The sequence below is a fragment of the Callithrix jacchus genome, chromosome 10, assembly GCF_049354715.1.
Source record: "Callithrix jacchus isolate 240 chromosome 10, calJac240_pri, whole genome shotgun sequence".
In the NCBI taxonomy this organism is placed as follows: domain Eukaryota; kingdom Metazoa; phylum Chordata; class Mammalia; order Primates; family Cebidae; genus Callithrix; species Callithrix jacchus.
Window position 1 is genome coordinate 7255619 of NC_133511.1, and position 12894 is coordinate 7268512.

The 12894-nt window shown below is 38.1% G+C and overlaps 1 protein-coding gene across 7 annotated transcripts in view; it reads right to left on the reverse strand.

The window, feature by feature from the left end:
* The window catches only part of CWF19L2 (CWF19 like cell cycle control factor 2), a 172181-nt gene extending 160630 nt beyond the window's left edge, over positions 1-11551 (reverse strand). For 5 of the 7 annotated variants that reach the window (XM_078339371.1, XM_035264427.3, XM_035264426.3 and 2 more), the window contains exons 1-3: positions 11444-11551; positions 9428-9538; positions 7893-8015 (exon numbers count right to left, since the gene is read on the reverse strand). In XM_078339371.1, coding sequence (XP_078195497.1) covers positions 7893-8015; positions 9428-9538; positions 11444-11548 — 339 coding nt within the window. In that variant the 5' untranslated portion in view covers positions 11549-11551. Of the gene's footprint in view, positions 1-7892; positions 8016-9427; positions 9539-11046; positions 11146-11443 lie in introns of all 7 variants that reach the window. The other 2 variants (XM_078339373.1, XM_078339372.1) reach the window with 1 other exon arrangement.
* Positions 11552-12894: the final 1343 nt, after the last annotated feature.

Consider the following 12894-nt stretch of genomic DNA (forward strand, 5'->3'; position numbering starts at 1 on the left):
ATTGAAACAGAACAGGAAAAAAGATAGAATGAAATAGCAAACCAAGACTTTAACACGACTATCATAAATATGTTCAAGGAAGGGAAAATGTAACATAATGAGGAAATAAACTGAAAAACATTAAAAACATCCAAATGAAACCTCTAATGATTAAAAAAAATGCAGTACCTGAAATGAAAATTCACTGGATAGGGATAACACTAAGCTAAATACAGAAAAAGAAAAGTACAGTGAACCTGAAGCTCATGACATAGCAATAAAATATACCTAACCAAAACACAGAAAGAAAAAAGGCTCATCAACCTGTGAGACATTATTTTAAGGAGACTACCAAAATGAGAGGGAACAGAAAAAAAAACTCAAAAATATAGCCAGAAAATTTCATATTTGATGGAAACTGTAAATTCACAAAGCAAAGCAGCACAGTGAACCTAAGTCAGATGCTACACTATGAATGTTTGTGTCCCCCACCAGATTCTTACATTGAGATCCTAAACCCCAAGACAATGATGGTAGGAGGTGAGGGTTTGGGAGATGACTGGGAATGGGATTGGTGCGCTTATAAAAAACATTGCCCAGGCTGAGCACGATGGCTCATGCCTATAATCCCAGCACTTTGGGAGGCTGAGGTGAGTGGATTACCTGAGGTCAGCAGTTCAAGATCAGCCTGGCCAACGTGGTGAAACATTGTCTCTACTAAATATACAAAAATTAGCCGGGTGTGGTGGCACACACCTGTAATCCCAGCAACTCGGGAGGCTGAGGCAGGAGAATTGCTTGAGCCTGGGAGACAGAGTTTGCAGGGAACCAAATTGTGCCACTGCACATCAGCCTGGCCGAAACAGCGAGCCTCTGTCTCAAAAAAAAGAAAAATAACCCAAGAGCACTCCCTTCTGCCATGTGAGGTTACAGTGAGAAGACAGCCATCTATGAGGAGCAAACCCTCACCAGACAGAAAATCTGCCAGCGCCCTCGATCTTAGACCTTCTAGCCTCCAAACTATGGGAAATAAGTTTCTGTCATTTATAATCCACCCATTTGTTTTGGTATAGCACAAATAGACTAAGACAGCAGAATAAACACAAAGAAATCAACACCAAGACATAACACAATTGATTCACTGAAAAACATCATGAAAAAAAAAAAGCCCTAAACGCATCCAGAATAAAAAAGCACACTACATACAGAGAAAAAAAGATTAAAACGACTGCAGAATCCTCAGTATGTACAATACAAGCCAGAAGACATTGGGATGACATTTTATGGGGGGGGGGTACTCTAAACTTAAAATTCTATACCTAACAGAGTATCTGAAAAATGAAGATGACTAGTAAGAACTTCTCAGTTTGTAGTAAAAGAAAAAAAGAAAGAATGAAGATGAAATAAAAGAAATTTTCAAACAATAGCTGAGAGAATTCACTGTCTGCAAATCTATAATACATATTAATAGAAGGTCTACAGACAAAATGAAAATGGTATTAGAAATTTAGACCTATATAAAATAATAAAGAATATCAGAGATGATACATCTGTGGGTACATATAAAAGACTTTTCGGCCGGGCGCGGTGGCTCACGCCTGTAATCCCAGCACTTTGGGAGGCTGAGGTGGGTGGATCACGAGGTCAAGAGATCATGACCATTCTGGTCAACATGGTGAAACCCCGTCTCTACTAAAAATGCAAAAAAAAATTAGCTGCGCACGGTGGCACGTGCCTGTAATCCCAGCTACTCAGGAGGCTGAGGCAGGAGAATTGCCTGAACCCAGGAGGAGGAGGTTGCGGTGAGCCGAGATGGCGCCATTGCACTCCAGCCTGGGTAACAAGAGCGAAACTCCGTCTCAAAAACAAACAAAAAAAGACTTTCCACCCGTGTAACTTATTTAAAAGGTAACAGACTAAAGTGAAAATAGTAAGAATGTATGGCATTAAAACTATTAACAATGTGGGTTTCTAACATATGTAGAAGTAAATATATGAAAACAACAGCAAAAAAATATGGTAGGAGAAAACGGAAGCATATTTTGGTGAAGGTCTAACCATAAAAGTAAAATCATAGATTATTTGAAAGTAGATTATGGTAAGTTAAAATATGCATGAGACTTAGAGCACTCATTAAAAATAAATAAGGTATAACTAATAAGCCTATAGCAAAGATAAAATGGAATGCTAAAAAACACTCAATCCAAAAGAAGGCAGGAAAAGGAAGGAACAAAGAAAAAAAGAACAAAATAAAAAATAGAAAAGGAATAACCGGTTGGTAGATTTAAACTCATCCATATCAATTATTACATTAGACATAAATAATCCAAACCAGTACTATTCAACAGAATTTTTCTATACATATACTGTCCAATATAGAAGCCACATAAATATGGCTGATATAATTTTAATGAGTTTTAATTAAAAATGTAAAAGCCATTTATTACGTACCTAATAAAGCTTCAAAATACATATGGCAAAAACTGACAAAACTGAAAGCAGAAATAGGTAAAAATCCACAAAACAATTAAAAGATTTAAATACTATTTTCTCAGTAACTGTACAGGTGAACGGAAAATCATTAACACTAAACTTAATACTATTAATCAACTTTCCCTAATTGACATTTATAAAACACTATACCCAACAATGGCAGAATACTTATTTCAAATACACACAGAATTTTCACCAAGATAAATCATAGGCTAGAAAATAAAATGTCTCAAAAACTTTTTAAAAACTGAAATTATACAGAGTAAAATAAATAATTAAATTCAAAGGCAATAACCAAAAACAAACTTGTAAAATCCACAAATATCTGGAAGTTAAAAAACTTATATATTTCCACGAGTAGGAAAAAGTAAAGTAAAAAATATTTTGGCTAGGACAGCAATGAAAACATCACAATGGCAGAATACATACTCATTTCAAATACACGTGGAATTTTCACCAAGACAGATCATAGGCTAGTACATAAAATGTCTCAAAAACTTTTTAAAAACTAAAATTATAGAGTATAATAATAATTAAATTCAAAGTCAATAACAAAAAAAAAAAACGAGTAAATCCACAAATATCTGGAAGTTTAAAAATTCACCTATATCCATGAGTAAGAAAAAGAAAAGTAAAAAATATTTTTAATAGGACAGCAATGAAAATATAACAACTAAGTTAGGTAGAGATACAACAGTGCTAAGAGAAAAATTTATAAAATAAATACTCATTAGAAAAGAAGATTTCAAATCAATGGCGATGCATTCATCTTAGAAAGTGAAAAATGAGCAAATTAAACACAAAAGTGTAAGTAAAGAATAAATATAGTTTAAATCAATGAACTAGAAAACACACAACCAGAGAAAAAATTCAAGAAAACCAAAAGGTAATAAATAAAGATTAATAAAACTAATAAGCCTCAAGATAGACTGACAGAGGAAACAAAGAGAAAATAGAAATTATCAAAATCAGGAATGAAAGAGAGGATGTCACTATGGATTCTGCAAACTTTAAAAGAAGAAAGGAAATATTATGAAATAATATTTTATGAAAATGTTTGACAATTTCTATGGAATAAATTCCCAGAAAACCCCAAATTACTAAAACTAACTCAAGAATAAACAGAAAACATTTAACATAGCTATTAAGGGAATTAACTTTGTGGTCAAACCCATTCCTCAAAGAAACTCCAGGACCAAACAGTTTCACTGGTGCATTTTAACACTTACAGATGCAAAAAGAAAGCATTTACCCAATTCAACACTCATTCAAGATACAAACTCTCATAAAACTGGAAATAGAATGTAATTTCCTTAATTTGAAAGGGCATACATGAAAGTCCCGAAGCAGACACCATGCTTAAATGTAAAAACCTGAACGCTTTTCACCTAAGTTAAGGAACAAGGCAATCATGTCCACTCTCACTGCTTCCATTTGACACTATTTTTAAGTCCTAGCTACTGAAATAAGGCAACAAAAATTAACAAATAAAACAGACATAGAGATTGAAAAGAAAAAACAAAGGTATTTTTCACACATGACATACCATTTACCTAGAAATCCTAAGAAATCCACTAAAAAAGCTACCAACACTAGTATCAGTAAATTGAACAAGGTGACAAGATATACAAGGTAAATACACCGAAAGCAGTTTTTTTCAGATCTTATTGTTTCAAAATCAGTTCTACAATTATATACTAGTTGTAAAGACATTTATCTTAAAATTGAATTTACAATAGCACTTCCAGAAAACAAAATAGAAAAAATACATAACAAACGACATGTAAGACCTCTACATTAAAAATTTCAAAACATGATGAGAAAAACCAAAGAAGACATAAATGGCTGGAGAGATGTACCCTGTGCACAATGGATTGAAAGAATATTTTAAGATATCAATCTCCCGAAACTCCTTCCAATAGCATCAACAAATGATGCTAGAAAAACTGAAATCCATGTGGGAAAAAAAATAAACTGACACTACATAACATAAACAAAAAATATTTATGGATTATAAATAAAAAATATTTATGGATTACAAATAAGCAGAAAACTAAAGCTATAAAACTTCTAGGGAAAAAAAATAGGAGGCCAAGGATGGTGGCTCGCACCTGTAATCCCAGTACTTTGGGAGGCTGAGGCAGGAGATCACTAGAGCCCAGGAGTTTGAGACTAGCCTAAGCAACATAGTAAAACTCCATGTCTACAAAAAAAAAAAACTTTTAGCAAATTAGCTGGGTGGAGGTGCACATCTATAATCTTAGCTGATTGGGAGACTAAGGCAGCAGTATTGCTTGAACCCAGGAGTTCGAGGCTGCAGTGAGCTAGCATGGTGCCACTGCACTCCAGTCTGTGCAACACAGGGAGACCGTACCTATCTCTTTAAAAAGAATTAATAAAAACACTAAACATAGGAGAAATCGCAATCTTGAGGTGTGCAAAAATTAGTATACCAGAAGCACTAAGAAAAAATGATGAAAACTAAAAAGAAAATATTTAATAAATTGGATTTTACAAAGGAAGACATAGGATGTCCTATAGAGACTTAAAATGATGCTCTACATCCTTGTCCTTCGGGGAAGCACCACATGAGGTATTACACAGCAGAACAGCTAAAAACTACTAAGACTGACAATACCAAGCACTAGCAAGGATGAGGAGTGACTGGAACTCATACACTTTGTATGAGTGGAAAATGCCCAACCACTTTGGAAAACAATGGCATTTTTCCTCCCAGAAACAAGAAACATGTATATCCACAAGTGTATACAAGTGTTCCCCGTAGCACTAGGCCTAACACCCCCTAACTAAAAATAACTCAAATGACTTTAACAGATAAAAAGAAAAGCAAATTGTGGTATATTCACACACTGGATACAGCAATAAAAAGAAAGTATCTCCTGATACATTCAATAGCAGGAATAAGTCACAAAAACACTATGTGGGGTCCAAGAAGCCAGGTACAACAAAGATTATGTTACATGAACCAACTAACATACAAATCTAGAACAGAAAAACCTACAGTGTGCAAAGGAGATATTCGGTTGTTCAAAGCAAAGTGGAGGAGGAGACAGGGAGACAGGGGCTGACTAGAAGAGGCCATGAAGAACGTTATGGGATAGCGGAAATACTCTGTATCTCAACTGACATGGTTAAACAGCCATATTTATCAAACAGTACACTGAAAAAAGGAGCACTGTACTTACATAAATTGAACCTCAGTCAAGTTGACTTTAAAAGTTAAAAGAAAAAATTAAAGTGACCTTGACAAAGCCAAGATATGCTTTGCAGCCTCACATGTATCCCCAGTGCTGCTCAGCACATTTTTTTTGCTTCTTTTATTACCTAAGCAAAGCTGTTTCAAATCTATACTATTTCCTCAATCCCTCTGTCCTACTTTTACTCTCATATTATCTCGTCAGTCATTTTACCTTCTACTTCATAAAGGAAGGAGGACAAGCAGAAACTCCATACCACACCTCCTCATTTATTTATATTGGTACATTTTTACCACTTCCCTCCTCATTCAGAAGAGAGGCTGCTCCTACTCCTGTACCCTCTCTTCTGAGCTAGGAGGGAAGTGGTAAAAACGTGTAGCTCCAAAGCTACCCTTTCCCCCAGGACCTTGCTACACCAAATTTATTATTCTCCTCAATACTATTTCTCTCTCCTTCCCTAAAAGTAATTTCTCAAAAAGACCCTCCCAGGAAGAAAGAGCAAGATGGCCAGTAGAAGCCTCAATCCATCATCCTCCCCTACTCCCTGCAAGAATACCAACTTAACAACTATCTACATACTCAAAAAGCACCTTCATAAGAGCCAAAAATCAGGTGAGCACTCACACGACCTAGTTTTAACTTCATATCACTGAAAGAGACACTGAGGAGGGGAGCAGACAGTCTTAAATGGCTGACACCATCCCTGCCCCATCCCCCAGCAGCAGCCACGCAGCACAGAGAATCTGTACACTTTGGAGAGGGAGAGCACAGCGACTACAAGACACCGCATTGAGCTCAGTAGTGCCCTGTCACAGCAGAAAGCAAAACCGAGCTAAACTCAGCCGACGGCCACCTATGGAGGGAGTATTTAAACCAGCCCTAGCCAGAGAGGACTCGTCTATCCCAGCAGTCAGAACTTAAGCTCCAGCAAGCCTTGCCGCCTCAGACTAAAGGGCTCTGGAGCTCTCAATAAACTTGACAGGCAGTCTAAGCCACAAAAACTTGCAATTCCTCAGTGACTCCTAGTGCTGAACTGGCCTCAGAGACAATGGATGGGTGGTGGTGGGGCCACTGAGTTGGCTAAAGGAGTGCTTGCACCACCCCTCCCCCAACCCCAGGCTGCACAATGTGCAGCTCCAAAAGAGACCCCATCCTCCTACTTGAGAGGAGAGAGAAGAGCAAATGGAGAGAGAACAGCAAATAGAGGACTTCCTCTTGCGTCTTGGATACCAACTCAGCCATAGCTGGTATCCAATAAAAAGCCCTTGGGCCCTGAATAACCACCAGCAGTGCCCAGGCACTACACTGTGAGCCTTCACTGTGAATCTGAGACTTGCTGGATTCAGGTGAGACTCAGCAAACTCCCAGCTCTGGTGGCTATTGGGAGGGCCTCCTTCTGACTGAAAAAACTAAATGGGACTTTGTCTTACATCTTAGGTACCAGCTCAGCCACAGGGTGGCAGAACACCAAGAGGGATCTTGGGGTCCCCAACTGCAGGCCTTGGAACTTGGATGGCATTTCTGGATCTGCCCTGGACCAGAGCGGGGCTCACTGCCCTGAAGAGTGAGTTTCAGGCCAAGTAGCATTCACCATAAGCTGACTGAAGAGCTCTTGGGCCTTAAGGGAACATTGGTGGTAGCCTGGCAGTACTCCCTGTGGGTCTATGGTGATGGCTACAGGGTGAGGCCCTTCTGCCTGTGGGAAGGGGAGGGAAGAGTGGGAAAGACTGCCATTCATAGGTTGAGTGCCAGTTCAGCCACAGTTCAACAGAACACCAGGTAGACTTCTAGGGTTTTTGATGATAGTACCTGGGTCCCTGATGGCACCTCTGGACCCACCTCGAGCCTGGGGGAACTTGCCACCCTGAAGGGAAAGACACAGGCCTAGCTGGCTTCACCACCTGCTGACTGCAGAGCCCCAGGGCCTTGAGTGAACACAGGCTGTAGCCAGGTAGTCATTATAGCAGGCCTTAGGCAAGAGCCAATGCTGTGCTTGGCAATAATTCCCAAATCATATCCCTATCCTCTTAACCCTTCTCTGAAACTCAAGATCAACATTTCCAGTATTTCCTGGACATCTCCAGTAGATGTCTCCCAGATATTTTCATATCCTAACTAGTAACACCTTTTTTAAGTTCTCTTGTATTTTAAGTTCCCATAAGTCATGCATTCAAACTTTGATTAATTTTCGTACATACTTACTGATGAGCTTTCAGATGACTCATTGTTTTTTTCATATTTCTGTTTCTTGCTCTTTTTCTTCTTCTCTTTCTTTGCTTTTTTTGAATGCTTGTCTTTTTTCTTCTTTTTCTTCACAGAGTGTTCCTGCAATCATTTTGAACAGGCAAGAAAAGAATTTATCTTCATCTTAATTTAAAAGGATGTATTTTGAGAGAAAAAACAAAATCCACATTCTAAAAAACTTTCAATCTTTGATGAAATAAGACAAAGAATATGTCTAAATAAATAAAATCTTTCAGGAAACCTTAAAACACCTGCTACAATATATGCAATATTAATAAATTATATAACTGAGACTTCTTTTAACTGAGAACTTTTTTTTTGAGACGGAGTTTCGCTTTTGTTACCCAGGCTGGAGTGCAATGGCACGATCTCGGCTCACCACAACCTCCGCCTCCTGGGTTCAGGCAATTCTCCTCCTGCCTCAGCCTCATGAGTAGCTGGGATTACAGGCACGCGCCACCATGCCCAGCTAATTTTTTGTATTATTAGTAGAGACGGGGTTTCACCATGTTGACCAGGATGGTCTTGATCTCTTGACCTCGTGATCCACCTGCCTCATCCTACCAAAGTGCTGGGATTACAGGCTTGAGCTACTGCGCCCGGCCATAACTGAGACTTCTTACCAGAAAAATACTGGGAAAATTTTGGCTATATTTGGATATTAATGTGACAAATATAATCAATAAACACATATATACACAAACATGTATACATATGCATACATATACACACATAAACACAAAGACATATAATATCCTTCTATGGTCCCCCCAGAAATTTATACAAGATTATTAGGCCATAAAAAATATAAGAAGATAGCACAAACTAAAATTACAGGAAAAGCCTAGGGGAAGGACCAGGGATAGGGAAAGGGAAGATGTTGATGAAAAGGTACAAAGTTTGCATGACACTAGAAATAAGTTTTAGTGATATATTACTGATGACCGTAGTTAACAATAATGTATTGTCTATTTCGAAACCATTGAAGAATAAACTTTTAATGTTCTCATGACAAAAAAATAAGTTGGTGAGTTGACAGATATGTTCATTAGCTTGACTGAATCTTTCTGTAATGTATACATTGATCAAACCATCAAACTATACCCCATAAATTTACACAATTATTCATCAATTAAAAATAATTTTTTAAAAAATTATAAGAAAATAGGCTTGAGCCCTAAACGAAATAAAATAAAATAAAGACATAAATAAAATGCATACATTTTTAGGTCTATCAACTCACTACAGTGGGCCAGAAATTCAAAGCTAACTCTTCTACCAGCCAATTCAAATAACAAAATCTTTCCATGTCATAATGTCCAAAACATTACAGTATCTTACTTCTGCCAAGGAGATAAAACTATTCAACAATGCCAATTATGTGATATTCTGTAACTTATGAAAACATTCTATAAAATTATTCCTCCAATATCAGCTTGAATAAGAACCCCCCAAAAAAAATCCTTACATCAAGTAAACCTGTTAGTATTCACCTGTGAGAACTGTTCAATTCGCTCATTCACGTCAGGCAGCATCCATGTGTCCTCACCCCGAAGTCGCTTAAGTTCTTTAGGCCTTTCTTCTTTTTCAAAATTGGCTTTAGCCTACAATCAAAAAAAAAAAAAAAAAAAAAAAAAGAGAGAGAGAGAGAGAGAAACTGGCAATTGATCCAACTGTTTTTCACAAAAAAAGAAAAACAAAAACCTATGTCATTTTTATACAAAAATATCCACTCATGAATGAATGTCTACTCCTTGCCAGGAATTTGCTTCTCCAGTGTGGAAAACATTAAAAAAAAAAAAAAAATCCTCTCCTGTATTTACAATCTCCAGTGATTTGATTCAGCAATCAGAAAAAATCCAGGGACAGAGTCTAGGCCCTCCTGTTTCTCTAAGCTCCCTACCTCAATATCACTTGGAATCCCTTTTCGCTTCACCATTCCCATGGCTACTGCCTTAGACTTTTGCAACGTCAGGCAGACCTCCATGGCTTCAATATGCAATGCCTGTACCCCAACACCCAGCCCCCAAATGCTTCAGGAGGAATCATCTTTGAAGAAAGAAAAGATCATATTGGTAATTTGTATTCACTCTTCAGCAATGGTCAAATAAAGCAAGTTTTTTTCTAGGAAATCGTTCCTGCCCTCTCTTTCTTTCCCTATACTCCAAAGCTGAGTTTGGTCCTTTTCAAATTCTGTGCCTATCTCTACTGTAAGATTTATCTCAGCTTACAAACCTTATTCCAAAAACTGCTTAAAATACCAAAGAGAAAGGATAAATCATATTATATATATAAACATTACTTTATATATATATATATGTATATATATATATTACAAATGTTGAAATTAGGAAACAATGTCAACATTTTACCTATCCAAGACTAATCGCCGGGCGCGGTGGCTCACGCCTGTAATCCCAGCACTTTGGGAGGCCGAGGCAGGTGGATCACCAGGTCAAGAGATCGAGACCATCCTGGTCAACATGGTAAAACCCCGTCTCTACTAAAAATACAAAAAATTAGCTGGGCACGGTGGTGCGTGCCTGTAGTCCCAGCTACTCAGGAGGCTGAGGCAGGAGAATTGCCTGAACCCAGGAGGCGGAGGTTGCGGTGAGCCGAGATCGCGCCATTGCACTCCAGCCTGGGTAACAAGAGCGAAACTCCGTCTCAAAAAAATAAAACAAAATAAAATCTGGCTGTAGTCATTTTCTCCTGTGAGTTTCCTCTCTTCTCCGTTGGCTCCTTTCCATCTGCATTTAAACTGGTTTAAAACTCTTCCAACTTAAAAACTATCATTGAACTCTCCGTTGCTCTCCAACTACAACTTTTCCCTTTCATCGCCACATTTCTTACGTCTTGAATAGATTGTCAGATCATTCAGGAGCTTACTTTCTCCATTCTTTTTATGTTACCTCTATGTATCTGAAGTTTAGTGAGAAACAGAATGTTTCTCGATCTTTTGTGAGAGGCTAAATATACTGGGATTCGTGTTAACTTTTGTTTGGATCAGTATTTTGTTTAGATCGGTAAGAGCTTACAGTAAGTCTGGAATTGACACCAATACACTCAGAAGAAGGAAATGTCAAACTGAGTTTATTCAAATGTGACTTACATGTGTTCCAGAAACAGGAAAATTTCATTTCAGACACAGCAGTAGCAATGACTGAGGCTGGGAGACGTGATGACAGAGTCACTGAAAGCCGCTGGGGACCTACAAAGTGTGCAGTGCGAGTGATAGAAATGTAAAGAATGGGTAACTTAAAAGGTAAAGAAACTTGGAGAAAAAGAGACAGATCTCCGTGAAAAGAGAATGAGCAACTGGGACCTGCGAGAACATCTAAAACCGGGAGATTCAAAAGGCTTTACCGGCATTGCAAAGGAAGACCTCACCCAAATTTAGGTGAGATTCAGTACTGACGAGGTGAGGGGAAGGGGTGGGTGGGCTAGCTTCCGGGAACCCTCAACTCCTACAACGCTAAATAACTACAAAGGCCCCAAAACAGCAGTACCTGGCGCAACACCTCGGCTCTGGCATTCCGGGTCTGTTCTTTCCGTTCTTCGATACGCTTCGCACTTTCAAATCTACCACTAGCAGCCGCCATACTTGTTGCCATCGTAAAGCTAGGAAGCCGTACGGAAAGTCTAGTTTACGACGGTCGTGATTTAATAAACAACCCAGGACTTCCGGACCCGGAGAAGGAGGAGCGCCGCTTCACCAGCAGAGCATGCGCACTTCTGAGGTCGCTTAGGGGTGGGATTACTGCCGCCCAGGTTGGAAAGACCTGAAAAGTGGTGGAGGGATTAGTGCTTTCGGGTGTTTGGGTTCGATTGTGAGCAGGATTAATATCCGTGTCTGTTTATTATACATTTTGCAGTATATTAACAACTTTCTCACCAATTTCGTCTTAAAATCATCGGAGTAAGTTAGGAGCTCCTGGAAGTTAACTTGGTACCTCTCAAAGTTTTCTGCCGAAGTACCCTTTCTCGCCAGAGCATCATCTTCCTGTGCTGGAGGAATGGGATGAAGGGAGGCTGCCAGAAAAGTAGTGGAAGCTGGCAACGAAGGGCAGAATTGCTTCGAAGATTCAGTGTTTTGTTTTGGTGGTTTTTATTTAGCATATGAAACACTCGTGAATTTTGCATTGCACTTAATAATTTATCCGTGTTTACTTCAGTTGTTAGAAATTTACATTATTTTCTTCTCTGACCTCATTATTCACCCATCCATCCAAGCATTTTTCATTACAGTGGGCAGTAACCTATTTATTTGTGCGGAGATTTCTTTCTTTTGTTTTACAGATGTTTCACCCAAACATAAAACTTTTATGCTCATGAAGAATAAGACATTCTAAAGAAATTCTAAAAATGCTTTGAGAATTTAAGACACTAAGCTTACATTTATAATTATAAAGAAGAAGGCCAGGGAATTAATTATAAACTAGATACCTTAAAGACACTAGAAATACGTTACAATCGAAAGTTGAGATAAATACTCTTTCTCTTCAGGTTTCATAAAATCTAATGCGTGTTTGCAGGAAGCTTTCCAAGGGTTTCTGCATTCACTACCATTCTATGACAGTCTAAATCCTGAGCACACAATGGTTACTGTTTGATATGCAATAGAAAGTATTCATTTTTATTTAAAAAATGTAATTTGCTAATTGACCTTACAAGGTAGTATTTAATCAACTGACTACATTAACTAATTTTTGTCATGACTAGCATTTATGTCTTTTCAGATTCTCTCGGAATCAGAAAAACATCCACTTCGCTATTGTGCATCAATTCAATAAAAATAAAAAGTTATTATATTAGAAACGTGTGTGTTTCAATCAGTTCTGGCTGCTCTAACAAAAATATCATAGACTGGAGAGCTTATAATAAAAAGAAGTACTTCTCACAGTTCTAGAGGCTGGACAATCCAAGAACAAGGTGTTGGCTAATACCTCACAAGGTGAGG